Source organism: Stigmatopora argus, chromosome 18, assembly GCF_051989625.1.
Source record: "Stigmatopora argus isolate UIUO_Sarg chromosome 18, RoL_Sarg_1.0, whole genome shotgun sequence".
In the NCBI taxonomy this organism is placed as follows: Eukaryota; Metazoa; Chordata; class Actinopteri; order Syngnathiformes; family Syngnathidae; genus Stigmatopora; species Stigmatopora argus.
This window is the reverse complement of record NC_135404.1, coordinates 5,003,438-5,018,221: the sequence shown is the minus strand read 5'-3', so window position 1 is coordinate 5,018,221 and position 14,784 is coordinate 5,003,438. Positions and strand designations below refer to the sequence as shown.

Below are 14,784 nucleotides of genomic sequence, written 5' to 3'. Positions count from 1 at the left end.
CCGTCTTTTGGTCGCCGGTCTTTTGGTCGCCGGTCTTTTGGTCGCCGGTCTTTTGGTCGCGGTCTTTTGGGCGCCCGGACAGCGACAACGGGCGACCAAAAGACCGGCGCCCAAAAGACCGGCGCCCAAAAGACCGGCGACCAAAAGACCGGCGACCAAAAGAAGGTAAAACAACACGGTCTACGCATCAATAAAAGCCAACAATGGCCATGAGCAGTTTCACTGAGCCGACGTGTGAGTGAGTGTATAAGAGTTTGTATGTACATGCGCTGTCCCTTTAAGAAGCTACGTCCGTCAGGGTCTTAACAAGTTCTCCAACAAAAAACAATAAAAGTCTGGGAAATTTGGAGCGTTTCTTTAGCCTAATAATTAATACGGCATTAAGTATGACTAAAGAGTAATTCGCAGTTTGTATTTAGGGAATTTGAGCAACGATTTAAATGGTAATTATCAATAACCTTCCAAGCGACCAAAAGACTGGCGACCAATCGACCGTGTACAAGGCGGGGACACCCTAATTCAGTGGTCAGCCAATCGCAGGGTACAAGGAGACAAAGTACAAACATTAACACTGACATCTAGGGGCAATTTAGAGTGTTCAATCAGCCTACTCTGCATGTTTTTTTCCCCTGAAACTGGAGTACCCAGAGAAAACCCACGCAGGCCGAGGGAGAAGATATATATATATATATATATATATATATATATATATATATATATACATACATATATATACATACATATATATACATACATATATATATATAAATCAGATTAAAATCAAAAGCCCTAAATATTCCGTTTTTTTAATAGATACAAAACTGTTTATTGGGCTTTTTTCCATTTCAAAAGGAAACAAAATATATTTTTATCATGTTCACTATTAAAACGGAAAACAGAAAATATTTGTGTATATTTATTTTTTAGATTTTACAAAATGCTTTTTGAACTAAAAACACAAAATTGGATGATAAAATTGCAATTATTTATTTAAAAAGGGGAAAATTAGGAAACGTAATATAAGCCTATAATCATTGGAATTTGATCCTAAAACAGAAAGTCGGCACTCGTATTACTTTCTCGGACCGCGTAAAATGATGCGGCGGGCCAGATTTGGCCCCCGGGCCGCCACTTTGACACCTGTGCCCTACACAGTGAGGACCAACCTCAGATTGAATCCTTGACCTCAGAACTGTGAGGCCAACGCGCTAACCAATCGACCGTTATGATTTTTATTAATATTTACATTTTTTTAAATAAAATATGAAGTAAGGGAAACTTTTTTTAACGTAATGTTAACATTTTAATTGAAGAGAATTGCTTTTATATTGCTAGTTTGTGCAAGTTTACAGTTTAAGCCAGAAGTTTGTATATATTGTGCAAAAATACACGTTACATTTTTTTGTCTAAATGTCGGAGGTAAAATAAAAATAAACCTCTTGTCCTCAGAAGGGTTGCGGGGGTGCTGGAGCCTATCCTGATTTACTTCAGGCAGTCAGACACCCCGCCCCACAAAGAAATAAATTAAGAAATTATGCAGAATTTTTACACATGAAGGAATCTGATGAACGATAATTATCACTTTCACAAAATATAATGCATATATGGAATACATAAATTACGGAAAGGGAGCGTCACGTGATTATGACGTCATTTGATTGGCCGCCTCATTTTAACCAACAGGTCCTGCCATTGCGCTTGCGCTTTCTATTGTATTTCAACATTGATATTTTTGCAAGAAACACGCCGTCCTCTCAAGTTACGGCCAAACTAAACAAATGTGAGTTATATTTAATGTCTACCACTTCCACAAAATGTACAGTTGTGTATCGTGTCGTCATATTTTTAGCGCGGCTATGTCATTGAACACAACACAATGTTGTCAATGGGTCAATCGGCGAGCTAACTTAGCTAATTTTTATCGTCGTCAGATTGACTTTGAATCAAATCTGCTTTAAAAAAAATAAAATATTCGCCACGCAATTAGTAAGTATTGTATTTTTGTATGTGTTGCTTTAACTGTAGACTGTGACTGGTCACGATGAAGCCATTTTCGTACAACATGGTGCAGCCTAACTTGCCCTTGAGGCAGTCGATGTCCGACTCTCCTTCGTCCCCTGGACGCATCACGGCGGCTGCTAGCCCGGTCAAGCCGGACTTGTTGTCACCTGCAACCGGTAAACTTCTTCAATCCTTCCTTTGGCTGTTCCAAATGTTCAAATGTTTTGTCGTTTATTACATACCGTCTTTTTAAAATTTAATTTAATTAATGAATTTATTTTTTTAAATTATTTTTAGTGTCTCCACAGCTGAATTCTCCAACTGTATGTATTACACTGAACATAACTAAACCACTGAGGTCAATGTAAAAGTGCTAATAAAATGTTCTCTATAAAGGTACTGGGGCCCATGCCATCACCTTTATTCCTTTGCCAGAGTTGTGGTCAGGAAGGTAATATATATTTATATACAAGGTGGTCTAAAAGTGGCAATAGCAACTATTTATTGGAAGTTAAAGAGCTATTCGGACCAAATTCTATTTTTATTGACCAAATTTACTCTCATGACTATTCCAATCATAAGTCCTGCCATCCATTCTGTTTGGCTATTTTCCCAAGGACTGATTTTCTCTAATAGTGTAGTATTTGTCTGTTACGTAGACAGTTGTACCTCTAGAATTGGTTCCAGAACTTTTTTCTGTAAATTGAAAATTTTGTAAGTAGAGCAATACTTTATATGTAAATTCTCTAATTCGTCCCACGGTCCTCACACAACTACCAACTACACCATTTAAAATGGGTTAATGTCTCCCAATTTTGTATGAAAGATGTGAAAAAATACAAAAATCAGAGGAAATTATAAGAAAATGATTTATTAATGTCTTAAAATGATTAACAAGCATATAAAATATATCCGTGTTGAAACGCGGGGGAGCAAGAGGAAGCTAACGGTAGGCAACAGAGAGAGCACAAACATGAACACAGTGGGGAGGTGACTTATTGCTTTTTCTAATGCTAATAACATCTAATAATTAATGTTACTGCTAACCCTATCATGCCAATTTCAAAATTAAATACAAGCTGCAACATTTTGCGTTTCATAACTTGAATTTCTTTCGTACCCTTAGACAAAATTTTCCCATTGAGGGATTTTGTAACCTGAATACTTCAAAAGTTCGGAATTAAAGGCACCACTGTAAATTTCCACCAAAATGTTTTGGTTGTGATCCCTCATTCTAGTCCCCCATGTTGCTATTTGGCTCTTTACCTCGTAATATATTACAGCATTTGCAGAAAGCCATTTTTTTGCGCCCTGTCACAATAAATGCATTTTTTTCCACTAGGGACTAAAATCAGTGCATCCAGCTACTAATACGTTATTACAGTAATACCTTGACATACGAATACCCCAACATGCGAAAAATTTGAGATACGAGGAAAATTCCAAGCAAATATTTGCCTTGAGATACGAGCATACAAGAAAGCTGCTTAGGATAACAGCGCATTGTCTTTCTTTGCTGCATCGCCCGTGCGTAAAGATGTCTACGAGCACTGGGTGTACAGGTTTTTACAAGCGCGTCCGTCAGTCTGTACTGAGTAATGTCACGTTTTAGTATTGAAGCTCATAACCACCAGATAGGTATTTGTTACTTTGTGAGTAGGTGGTGAATTATAACCAATAAAAATGTTTTTCCGTTGTAATATCCTGTTTTTTGTGTCTTTTCAGAGGGTGGGAACGAATTAATTTGTATTTAGTTCATTTCTATGGGAAAAGATGATTTGAGATACGAGTAAATCGGCATACAAGCTCGGTCCCAGAATGCATTTAGCTTGTATCTCAAGGTATTACTGTATTGAGATGTATAGCAATAACTTAGAGTAAAAAAACCCTCAGAGATTAGTCCTTTAAAAAAAAAAATTCCAATCAGTTGCAACTCCTCTGAAAAGATAATTTCAAAGAAGTTTCAAATAAGGGCTAAAAACTAGTTTAAACTGATAATGAAATGGAACAGGGAACATTCAAGTTTGACATTTTGCCGATTCGTAAAGCAGGTAATTTACGTTGCACGCGTTGCAAGACCACGTATTGCTCAACACTGTGCCAGAGAAAAGACTGGAAGAGCCACAGACTGATTTGCAGACCCGCTGATCCAGAACACGCAAAGTAAGCTGAGAAAAGCTATAAACGCACATTTTCCTAAAACTCAAAGGTGTGTTTAAATTTAATTTTGAAGGAAGAAACTGAATCCGACTGCGCCTCTGACAAAGTTGGACAACTACGCTAATTGTCTGGACGTGAAGGTAATATAAAAAAGTCAAATACTGATCGTAGGTAGCGCTGTTTCATGTATTTTTATTTTAACTGAATGCACATTTTTGAAGACTTTACTCTTTAGAAGGAACTCATTGAAGATATTGGTTGACATTGACAGTATTAGACGTCTGAACCACCAGGACTGGGAGAGGACTTGGTTCATGTATCCCTCCTAGTCCAAATGGATTGCACATCTAGTGCCATCAATGGTGCTATAAGCTGAGAACTAAAAGCTAGGCCTCGCAGTCTAAATGCAATAGGAGTTAATTGTTTTCAATAGCAACCAATGAGTTAAATATTGGTGGGGAAAAAATCAGATTTTTTTTCCTGGTTATTGGGGGCCGTAATCATGTTTTCCTTCGCTTCAGTGTTAATTTTTTTAATTTAAAGTGACGAGGTAGCTTTTAGCTAAAATATAAAGCGATAAAGCGAATTTCAAAATTGTCATTTGAGGCATTTTTATTCTTTTCTCTTTTTAAAAATGAAGCAGCCAACAGCCCAGAAGGTTTATTTTAAGGATTTGAAGAAAATGAAGATTAGTGAAGGAACAGAAATTCAGGTACTTGGTACACATTCCCACTTTGAAATTGTGTGTGTGTATCAAATTGTGGTTGTTTGTGGATTTTAGGCTTGCATTTCGGAGATGCACAACCCCGGGAGGTTTTTCCTCTTCCCCCAAAGCCGCGAGCTGCTGGAGAATGTAAATAGCATCAGCCGAAAGCTCCAGAAGATCCCCAGCGGTGCCCCTGCTTCCCCTTACATGCCCTGCGTCGGAGAAGTGTGCATGGCGCAGTTCTCGGCTGATCAGGTAAAAAGTGACTCCTTGTAGACTGTTGCGCGTTAGTGCTAACGCATGTTGCTTGTGTGTTGTACTTAGCTTTGGTACCGAGTCCTGGTGCAGAAGTTGGAGGCCACCAAAAGACAAGCGCACGTACTGTATATTGACTACGGGAATGAGGAAAACACATCGCTGGACAGGATGAGAGCCTTGCCTGCAGAACTTGAGCTGTTATATCCTTGTGTCAGTACATTAAAAAAAAGAACAACACAGGGCAATATTTGGGGAAAGAAAGTAGTCTTGTGCCGTTAATGACATTCCACTTATCCTCACAAGGGTTGTGGAGGGTGCTTGAGCCAACTATGGACACCAGGCGGGGAGCCCCTGGATTGATGGCCAGCTATTTGCACCTCTGTTTATGACAGCCAATGACTAATACAGTGGTACCTCGAGATACGAGCTTAATGCGTTCCGGGACTGAGCTCGTATGTCGATTTTCTCGTAACTCAAACGAACGTTTCCCATAGAAATGAACTAAAAACAAATTAATTCGTTCCAAACCTCTGAAAAAACGCCCAAAACAGGATATTGGATTGGAAAAACATTTTTATTTGTTCTAATTCGCCATCCATTAACAAAGTAACACATAACTAGTGGTTTAATAGTACTAAAATGTGTTTAATAGTACTAAAATTAGACGGATTTCGCGGAGGGGAGAGGGAAATCGGGACAGAGAGAAAGGGGGTGACTTTTTGCACGGCAACGCGCTCGTAACATAACATAAACAAATTGAAATGAACTTGGATTACAATGCAGACACACTCAAAAATAAGTTTAATCTAACTTTACACTAAACCTAATTCTAATTTTGTTTTAAATTTTGAAACCATTCTTCTTTTGGCTCTATTTGCCCCACCTCCACCCTAACTTTCAGATGTAACCTATCTAAGGTGGTTTGCTTTTGTATTCCCTTCAAAATATTCCGAAAATGATGCACACAAATGTCCTCGCAATAGGATAACGCACGACCACTTGCCAATGAGAAGTAGTATATACTCCTCTCGTATTAGGGATTGCTCCGCCATTCGCACTGACCAACGGGGAAAAAAAACACTGAAAAAATGCAATGCTCCGCCCAGTGCTCGTAGAGACATTACACGAGGGAGTTGCGACCAGAAAGACGGTGCCCATGATGTTCTTATGAGCAGCCTCTCGCGCCCGCTGTCTGCTCGTATCTCAAGATAAGTATTTGCTTAAAATTTTACTCGTATCTCGTGGCACTCATATGTCGAGGTACCACTGTAGTTTAAAAAATTGATGCTATTCACCATCAGATTTTGGAAATAGTTGGAATGAATGAAAGACTTGGCAAGCCAAGAAAATGTCTTTTTACACTAAAAAAGTCACTAGGTTCATTGTTGGTTTCAATATAAAATTTCCTTTTTTAACATTTAGGCCACCACAATAGAATACATATATACCTTGGGTGGCAGTGAATAGGTCCATGCTACAAATTATGATTACTAAATATTATGTACATAATGCCACAATAGAAAAAATGCTTTAGAGCAGGGGTCTCAAACTCGCGGCCCGCGGGCCAACTGCGGCCCCCGGGACGATAATATGCGGCCCCCGTCTTAATATGAAAGATTAATGTTCGTGCGGCCCGCAAGATTGATAGAATGGCTCTTGTTGTGTTCGAAGCTGAATGAACCAATCACGGTGAGGTATACGGCTCTGGAGGGCGGGACATTGGCCGGGCTGTCCAGTGCCTCGCTCACTCACTCATTCATTCCTCCAATCAGCTGGGCGGAGGAGAAGCCGTGAAGCCGATCACTCCGCTCGGCGCGCACAGTCCTCCGCTGCTCTCAGCATAGAACTGAATGAGGCGCTATGATCCGTGATCCAGCCTGTGTCTGTAGCCATTTCCGCGAGTGAAACTGAAACTTAACAGTAAGTGCGTTAACATGACACTTGAGAAATTCAGAGAACTGTCGTAATCCAATACGATCGGAGAGCGAAAGTGAACATGCGCCACAGACCCGTGCGACTGAAAGTCAACCCGAGACTTATTCCAAGTGGAAACACATATTACAGAGCCCCAGAGATGTCTCTTTCAAAGCCTGCCGTGAAGAGAAAGGTCGGTGATGAGTACAGACAGTTTCAAGAAAAGTGGGGAGTGCAATATTTCTTTGTTGAGCACAGGGGCACCCCGACGTGTCTCATTTGCACTGAAAAAGTTGCGGTGCACAAGGAATACAACTTGAAACGTCATTTTACTACGAGACATGCTGAGGAGTACGAAAAATACCAGGGAGATGAGAGAGCCAACCAGGTTGCCAGTCTTAAAACACGTCTTCTGAGGCAACAGGATTTCTTCAAGAAGGCTACCAAAGACAGTAATGCAGCAGTCGAAACTAGCTACGCCGTTTGTGAGTTGATTGCTAAAGCAGGAAAGCCATTCACAGAAGGTGAATTTATCAAAAAGTGCATATTACAGGCTGCACATTTTGTCTGTCCAGAAAAGAAAAGTCAGTTCAACCACATCAACCTTTCTGCCAACACCGTGGCAGAGCACATTTCTGACCTGTCATGTGACATTTATGATCAACTGTGTGAGAAAGCACAATGTTTCAGTGTATATTCAGTGGCTCTTGATGAGACCACAGACATCACAGACACTGCCCAGCTCGCAATATATGTCCGTGGTGTTGATGACAATTTTGAAGTGATGGAGGAGTTGCTCACAGTAATTCCAATGCATGGCAGACCACCGCTAAGGAAATATTTCACCAGCTGTGTGATGCCATTGAGAATGCCAGTTTGCCATGGAAGAGCTTTGTTGGAATAACAAACGATGGAGCCCCATCAATGACAGGGTGGAAGAATGGACTGGTAGAACTTGTTGAAAAAAAACTGGAAGAGGAGGTTGTGGAGGAGGCCATAGCTCTGCACTACATTATCCATCAGCAGGCCCTTTGCAGCAGATGCCTGAAGTTTGACAATGTGATGTCTGTCGTTGTGAAATGCATCAACCAAATCAGATCCAGGGGCTTTAAAGCACAGAAGGTTCCATGCTTTTTTTTAGAGGAAATGGAGTCAGAATATGGGGATCTGCTCTACTTCCCTGAGGTTTATTTCATTATTTTTTGTTAAAAAATAAAGATATTTGATAACGTTGGAATGTTTTATCAGCGCTTTTCTTGTGGAAATCCTGATGCGGCCCAGTCTCACCCAGACTCTGCCTCTTGCGGCCTCCAGGCAAATTGAGTTTGAGACCCCTGCTTTAGAGCGTTTATTTTGTTGGGTGTCTATTAGGCTTCGCCGATTAATCATTATAAAATTCACATGCATTTTTAAATTTAATATGGAATTGGACTATAGATCAAATGAACACATTTGGATCTTTAATTTAAAATAGATTACAGTTGATGCAATACTTTTTTTTTTTTTTACACAGTAAAGTACTGAGGAATTTTTCACGGACTAGGCAAAGAAAACTTCATTTTACCCAGTTCACTGAGCCAGTTCCAATAAAATTACTTGCAATTCCATATTTGGCTTTGACTGAGCTCGGGTTGTCTAAAATATGTATACTGAAATCTGTCCAGAATAATTGATTTCAGAAGCATCGTTGCGCAGTTATTTTGTGTTATGTTTGTGTTCTCTTGGGAGTAATTGAGTATATTTTTTGCATTTTTCTTAACACATTGGCTGCCTTTGATAACTCCAGACACCATGAATGAACATGAATTCAATTCATATTAAAATGAATTTGACGTTTACTACTGACAAAATGTCAATTCACAGCAGAAGGGTGATTAAATGTCTATCAATGGTCAATGGCACTGAAAGAGTTCATTAAAAATGACTTTTTTTAAATGGAGCAACAACAGACTAAATAGTGGTTGACACTGGAAAATATTGAGATATGACATTTTGTCTTGATCGCCCAGCCCTAGTATGTAAAGTACACGACGCGTTGGGTGAAAATATTCCAAATCCTCTTTTTTGAGCCTCTTAACAGTCAGACTTCTTTCATTTGTGTAGTAGTCCACAATGAAAGTCATTTTTTTGCTCTTGAATGAATCAGATTAAATTGTTAAGCCTTCTTTTGATTTTGGATACAAATGAAAGTTACATTTTAGACGACTAGTCGCACTTCAAGTATATCACCCTCAGCTGAAAGTGAACAATGAAAAGGCAAGAAATGTCCCCACTTTAGTTCAATTTGCATTTTTGGTGGGCGTTTAATTCAGATAAAAAATACACTATAGTCAAACTCGAGGCCTGCCACTTCATATTGTGCAACTAATTATTTTGCAATAATTTAACTTATTATTTTTTACGATAGAAATGAGAATATTAACAGTTATTTTCAAACGAACATGAATTTAATGACTGTTTTCCGCCTTATTTAAAAAAAAAGATAAAAATCTAAAAGCTATATTTAGTTTTAAAAAAATCATTTTTTGGTTGATTTTTGGGGGGTTTCAATGGTATTGAGTGGCTCAATTTTGAGGTTAACGATATCTTTAAATAATTATTTCACTAGTTTGTAGACATAACCCTCTGTTATGAAGCTCATAACAAAAAGGTTTTGACAGCTCTAGTTTTTTAACAGGCTGAATCAATGTTAATGTCAATGTAAGATAAATGATAACCTTCGTCTAAACACCCTAACATAACTTTTTGCATCTGAACATAAGTTACAAGTACAGCCAAACTAGTCTGGAATACTACACTACGTTATTGATTTTGCTTGGTTTTCCCACAGGTGATAGAGTGTCGTGTTGACGGCGTGGATCCGCCAAATGGTGTCTGGTCACCAGAATGCTGTTCTGCCCTCAAGGATCTTCTGACTGGGATGGTAGTAACTGCAAAATTGTCCGAAACACCGGAGAACAGTTGTGCATACAATGTGGACATTGAGCTTCCCACAGGTGGAGTATGTCTTGTGTCCAATGGAGTAATGAAATGCAATGGTGAAGCTAATGTTGTTCTCGTAGGAAAGCATTTGAGCACGTTCCTCCTCGAGGGAGGATTTGGAACAAAAACGAGCACTTCAACACGAGTGCAAGATATAAGTAAGTTGTTTCATACTTGCTTTTTTTCCCTGGGAATTGAACAGTACAAATAATGAATGTTGATGAGTGAAATTGAAAGAATATTCCATAAGGTGGAAGATAAAATGGGGGAATTGCAAATATATAACTTGCTTTTGGATCCTTTAATTTTTATCATCGGGGGAAACTGTATAAATACTTTTTAGTATTAAATATATTTCTATATTTTTTTCAATTAAGATAGAAAATATTCATGTATTTTATTTTTTTTTAAAGACTCAAAACAGGAAAACTAAAAATGTTCTTTTAGTCTTTCATTTTTTTTGTATTTATTTATATATCCACTAAATATCAGTGTTTCCCACCCTTTTTGAGTTGTGGCACACTTTTTGCATTGAAAAAAATCTCAAGGGACACCACCATCTGAAAATCTTTTCATTTAAAACCATGTCGCCTATCTTAACAATAGTCATTCCCATCAAAGTTTTCCCAGCAGGAATCATATAAACCTCCAAAATTATTCCAAAATCAAATTTTTCACACTGACCTAATGGGGTGCTGGAGCCTATCCTATGCAACAACGGACACCAGGTGAGGGATACCGTTGGATGGGCAAATTCAACAAAGGCTAATTCTAAGCGCTTTACATCATATGACAATCATTCATGTTCCATGTCGCTTATCATTACAACAACGGACACCAGGTCGGCACCAGACTTATGAGGAGAGAGGTGCGGCTGCATAAATTGATTTCTTCATATTGACCAGTCGCATTAAAAAAGGCCGATACTAATTTACGTCAACAGTCCAAATATTGGCGGGGATAAATAATTGGTCGATTTCTAAAAAATGTCATTCCAAAAATCTAAAATGAATGCATGGATAAGTTTGACCATTTTTGTTTGGACATAAGACACTCAATTTTGGCTGTAATAGGCGTATTTACTACTAAACATTAGATATCTGTCAATGTTTAGGTCTGAGTCAATATTTGCGCCAAGATTTCCGGCTTGATCCGTTGCTGTCAATAACATAAATGTCAAGGCATCAAGTGTTCTTCTTTGACCCTTCATTTTGGCCTTGAACAATGTTTGTCGTTTGTCTTTTCTTCTATAGATGATCATGGGTTTCCGTTGGACTGGAAAACTCCGGAGTTACCCACCGACAACTTGCCCTTCAAGCCTGACATTGAAGCTGTTGCTAGTCCTTCTCTCTTCTTTGTACTCAGCCCCAACTCCGGTCAGAACACATTTGAGCCTCAGCCTTGCCGGGGAAGGTTTTGATCGTCTGCTTTCGTCTCAGCAGAGGTTGAGCAGAAGCTCCCGTGTACCATGCTGGAGCTGACCACTTTTTGCATCAGGAACCGAGCCGCGTTGTCCTCACTTGTGGACCGCTCACAACTACTGCCTGGGGCCGCCTGCTGTGCTCAGTTTCTTGGTGAATAACCAATTTCACAAAATCCAATTGATCTCTTACCCCGCCATTGACAGCGCTCCTTCCGTGTGGTGACTTGGACGTCCACCACCGTCAAAGGAAGCCGAAGCGTAAATCCAATGTGTTTTTCTCCCACCCAGACGATGACCATTGGTACCGTGCAGTGGTGTTGGAGGCAGGCGAAGACGATAAGGTCGCCGTCATCTACGCCGACTACGGCAACACTGAAAAGCTGCCCTTGTCCCGTATTCTGCCCATCCCTGCACACCTGCTAGGACTGCCCTTCCAGATTGCCCGCTGTGCTTTGATTGGTAATCCAGGTCATGCCTGGGGTTTGAAAAGTGATAGGTTCACCATATAGGTATTCCCAAATATTTACCTTTCAACAAAAGAGGCATCTGAACTCGTATCCGTATTTCTTGCAAGATCATTCTGATGGCTCGATGTCTCTCTTGCTAATTTATTCATAAGATTTAACACCATGCCCCACAGAAGTCTAAACATTTTTAGAGTCTCGTAACAATTTATCTCAGTTCTCAAAACAATTGTAGGTCTGTCGAATCTTCCCAAGAGAGTTTTGATGTGAACCATCTTGAGAAGCCGATGCTTCCCAAAACAATCCACAGTTCCCAAGAGCGCTTGTTGTGAACCATCTTCAGAAGCCGATGCTTCCCAAAACAATCCACAGTTCGATGTGAACCATCTTGATGCTTCCCAAAACAATTTACCGTTCTCTCGATGTGAACCATAGTCTTGAGCAATGTTCCCTCTAATTTTTTGTTTGTCTGGGCAGAAAGAAAACCTCCCTGAGCACACTGAGTACCAGTGTGAGCAACATCATCATTGCTCGCTATGGGTACACACCAGTGTCACACCTGCCATAAGCAGGTGTATGTCTACTACACATAAATGATTTAGTAATAATAAAATGTAATGATTAATATCTATGAATGGGCGGCCCGGCGGATGAGTGATTCGCGCATCGGCCTCACAGCTAAAAAAAAAGGGATTTTATTTTGTGCGCTCCATATGATTTGCTGTGTGCAGAGAAGACGAGAGTAGTGCGCAATTGCGCAGGTGCGCAGCTTAGAGGGAACATTGGTCTTGAGAAGTCCAGGTGCAAAAGGGGAGTGACCTTTAAAGTTGTTTTGGTTAACTTTGGAGCGAGCATTTCTCTTGCAAGAGATGTATTAAAATGCCTTTTATTAATGTCAATAAGCTTCATTGCAAGCACATATATATAATGATTATATTTCAAGCAAATTTATAATAATGATAAACCTAACAAAAAGTTATTCACAAAACAACAACAACAAACAAACAAGACTTCCTCCTCTTCCACAGGCAAAGATCTCACCCCTGCCGAGTGGCCACCGGAAGCGAAGCGGCTATTCCTCAAATTTCTGCAGGATGACTTCCTGGTCACCGGGGTGTCGTTTGACGGCTCCAACAACATCCTCACAGTCAGCCGACCTCCCGAACGGGGTGGCCCACAACTGAACACCCTGATCCTAGACGCTCTACAAAGTTTCCTAGTTGAGGACGCGTCAAGTTCGTCTGCCGCCAACAAAGAGAAAAGCGGCACTCCTGACACCCCCCTGACATCTGATTTGGAAACCGCAATGGGGTCTACTGAGACAACCCCTCAAAGTGCCCTGCAGATTGCAGAGGAGCCCCAGAAGAGAGCTGCGTGTTGCTGCTCAATCCTGCTCGCGAAGGTCTGAGCTTCTTCTATTTTACTAGCTATTCTGGTTGTTACTTACCCCAAGGTAATTTCTTTGGAATTCTATTTTTCTTCCTGCAGATCGAACAGCTGGAGGAGAAAATAGAGGCTCTGCGTCTATGTTTTGAACGTTTTCATACTTAAGCTGTTGCTACATTTTTTAGTTTTGTTTTTAGTTCACCTTAAGGGTCTACTGGCTTGATGTCAGAAATCGCTTGAGCCGAAAAGAAAGTTTTGTTTACATATTTTGCAAATAGCTGTTAAAATCTGTTTACCCTAGACCATGTTATTAATATTACTGTTAAGTGACAATCTAGTCTTTTTTGTCCTATTTTAAAACATTTATACCTAACTGCTAAACAATTTGGCTCACAATTTTTTTCATCTCGACTACAAAAATTTATACAATCAAGATATTTTAAAATTGGAGGTACAAAGGATTTTCATAGTTTTTACTTGATCTCTTATTAGACGATTCAATATTGATATATATATATATATAGATATATAGAGATATATATCTATCTCTCTCTATATATATATATATGTATGTATGTGTGTGTATATATATATATATATATATATAGAGAGATATATATCTATCTCTCTCTCTCTATATATATATATATGTATGTATGTGTGTGTATATATATATATATATATATATATATATATATATATATATATATGTATGTATATATATATATATGTGTATATATATATATATATATATATATATATATATATATATATATATATATATATATATATATATATATATATACATATATATATATATACCAATATTGAATCTTTTAATAAGAGATCAAGTAAAAACTAAGAAAATTCTTTGTACCTCCAATTTTAAAATATCTTGATTGAATAAATTTTTGTTTACTTCTGAAGTCGAGATGTAGTCGAGATGAAAAAAATTAAGTCAAATTGTAATAAGTGCATTCTATTTCTAATTTCAATATAACAAGTTGATTTTTCATTGAATATAACCAATCGCTTTCCATTGATAATGGTATAGATGTCCTATTCATTGATAACGATAGACATCCAATTCATTTAACTTTGGAGGAAATGGTATCAATGTTCATCTTTCCAATAAAAAAAAGAATTCAAGAAACAACCTTCAAAATATATCAATCAGAAAATAAGAGATTAAAAAATTATGATACAAAAAAACCTCCTGAAAATAAATTAATGTTTAAAAAAAATGTAAAAATAAAAACAACCACTCCCAAAATAAATTAATCAGAAAAACGGAGTTGACGGGAAAAATAATGATAAAATAATTTAAAAAAACATCCCCAGAAAATAAATTATTTACAAAAACTCAGTTTTTAAAAACAATTAATTCTAAAACAAGCCCGAAAAAATAATTTGCAAAAGAGTCGGGACTTTAAAAAAAATAACAATAATAAAAAATACGCTTCCGTCGAGTATGGAGCGATATGTATAGT

At 38.4% G+C, this 14,784-nt stretch overlaps 1 protein-coding gene across 3 annotated transcripts; it reads left to right on the top strand.

Moving 5' to 3' along the window:
- The first annotated feature begins 1,648 nt into the window (after nucleotides 1–1,648).
- tdrd1 (tudor domain containing 1) lies at nucleotides 1,649–13,627 on the top strand. 3 transcript variants are annotated; one of them, XM_077625852.1, is made up of 16 exons: nucleotides 1,649–1,780; nucleotides 2,026–2,177; nucleotides 2,299–2,324; nucleotides 2,398–2,452; nucleotides 4,053–4,164; nucleotides 4,235–4,301; nucleotides 4,802–4,873; nucleotides 4,943–5,122; nucleotides 5,192–5,335; nucleotides 9,870–10,035; nucleotides 10,102–10,179; nucleotides 11,275–11,397; nucleotides 11,464–11,595; nucleotides 11,733–11,903; nucleotides 12,937–13,310; nucleotides 13,397–13,627. In XM_077625852.1, exons 2-16 carry the CDS (start codon nucleotides 2,042–2,044, stop codon nucleotides 13,457–13,459), a joined length of 1,899 nt encoding a protein of 632 aa, XP_077481978.1. In that variant the 5' UTR covers nucleotides 1,649–1,780; nucleotides 2,026–2,041; the 3' UTR covers nucleotides 13,460–13,627. The 3 variants fall into 3 exon arrangements, with proteins under 3 accessions (XP_077481978.1, XP_077481979.1, XP_077481977.1); XM_077625853.1 differs by having other exon boundaries at nucleotides 4,050–4,164; nucleotides 4,805–4,873; XM_077625851.1 differs by having other exon boundaries at nucleotides 4,050–4,164.
- The last annotated feature ends 1,157 nt before the right edge of the window (nucleotides 13,628–14,784 follow it).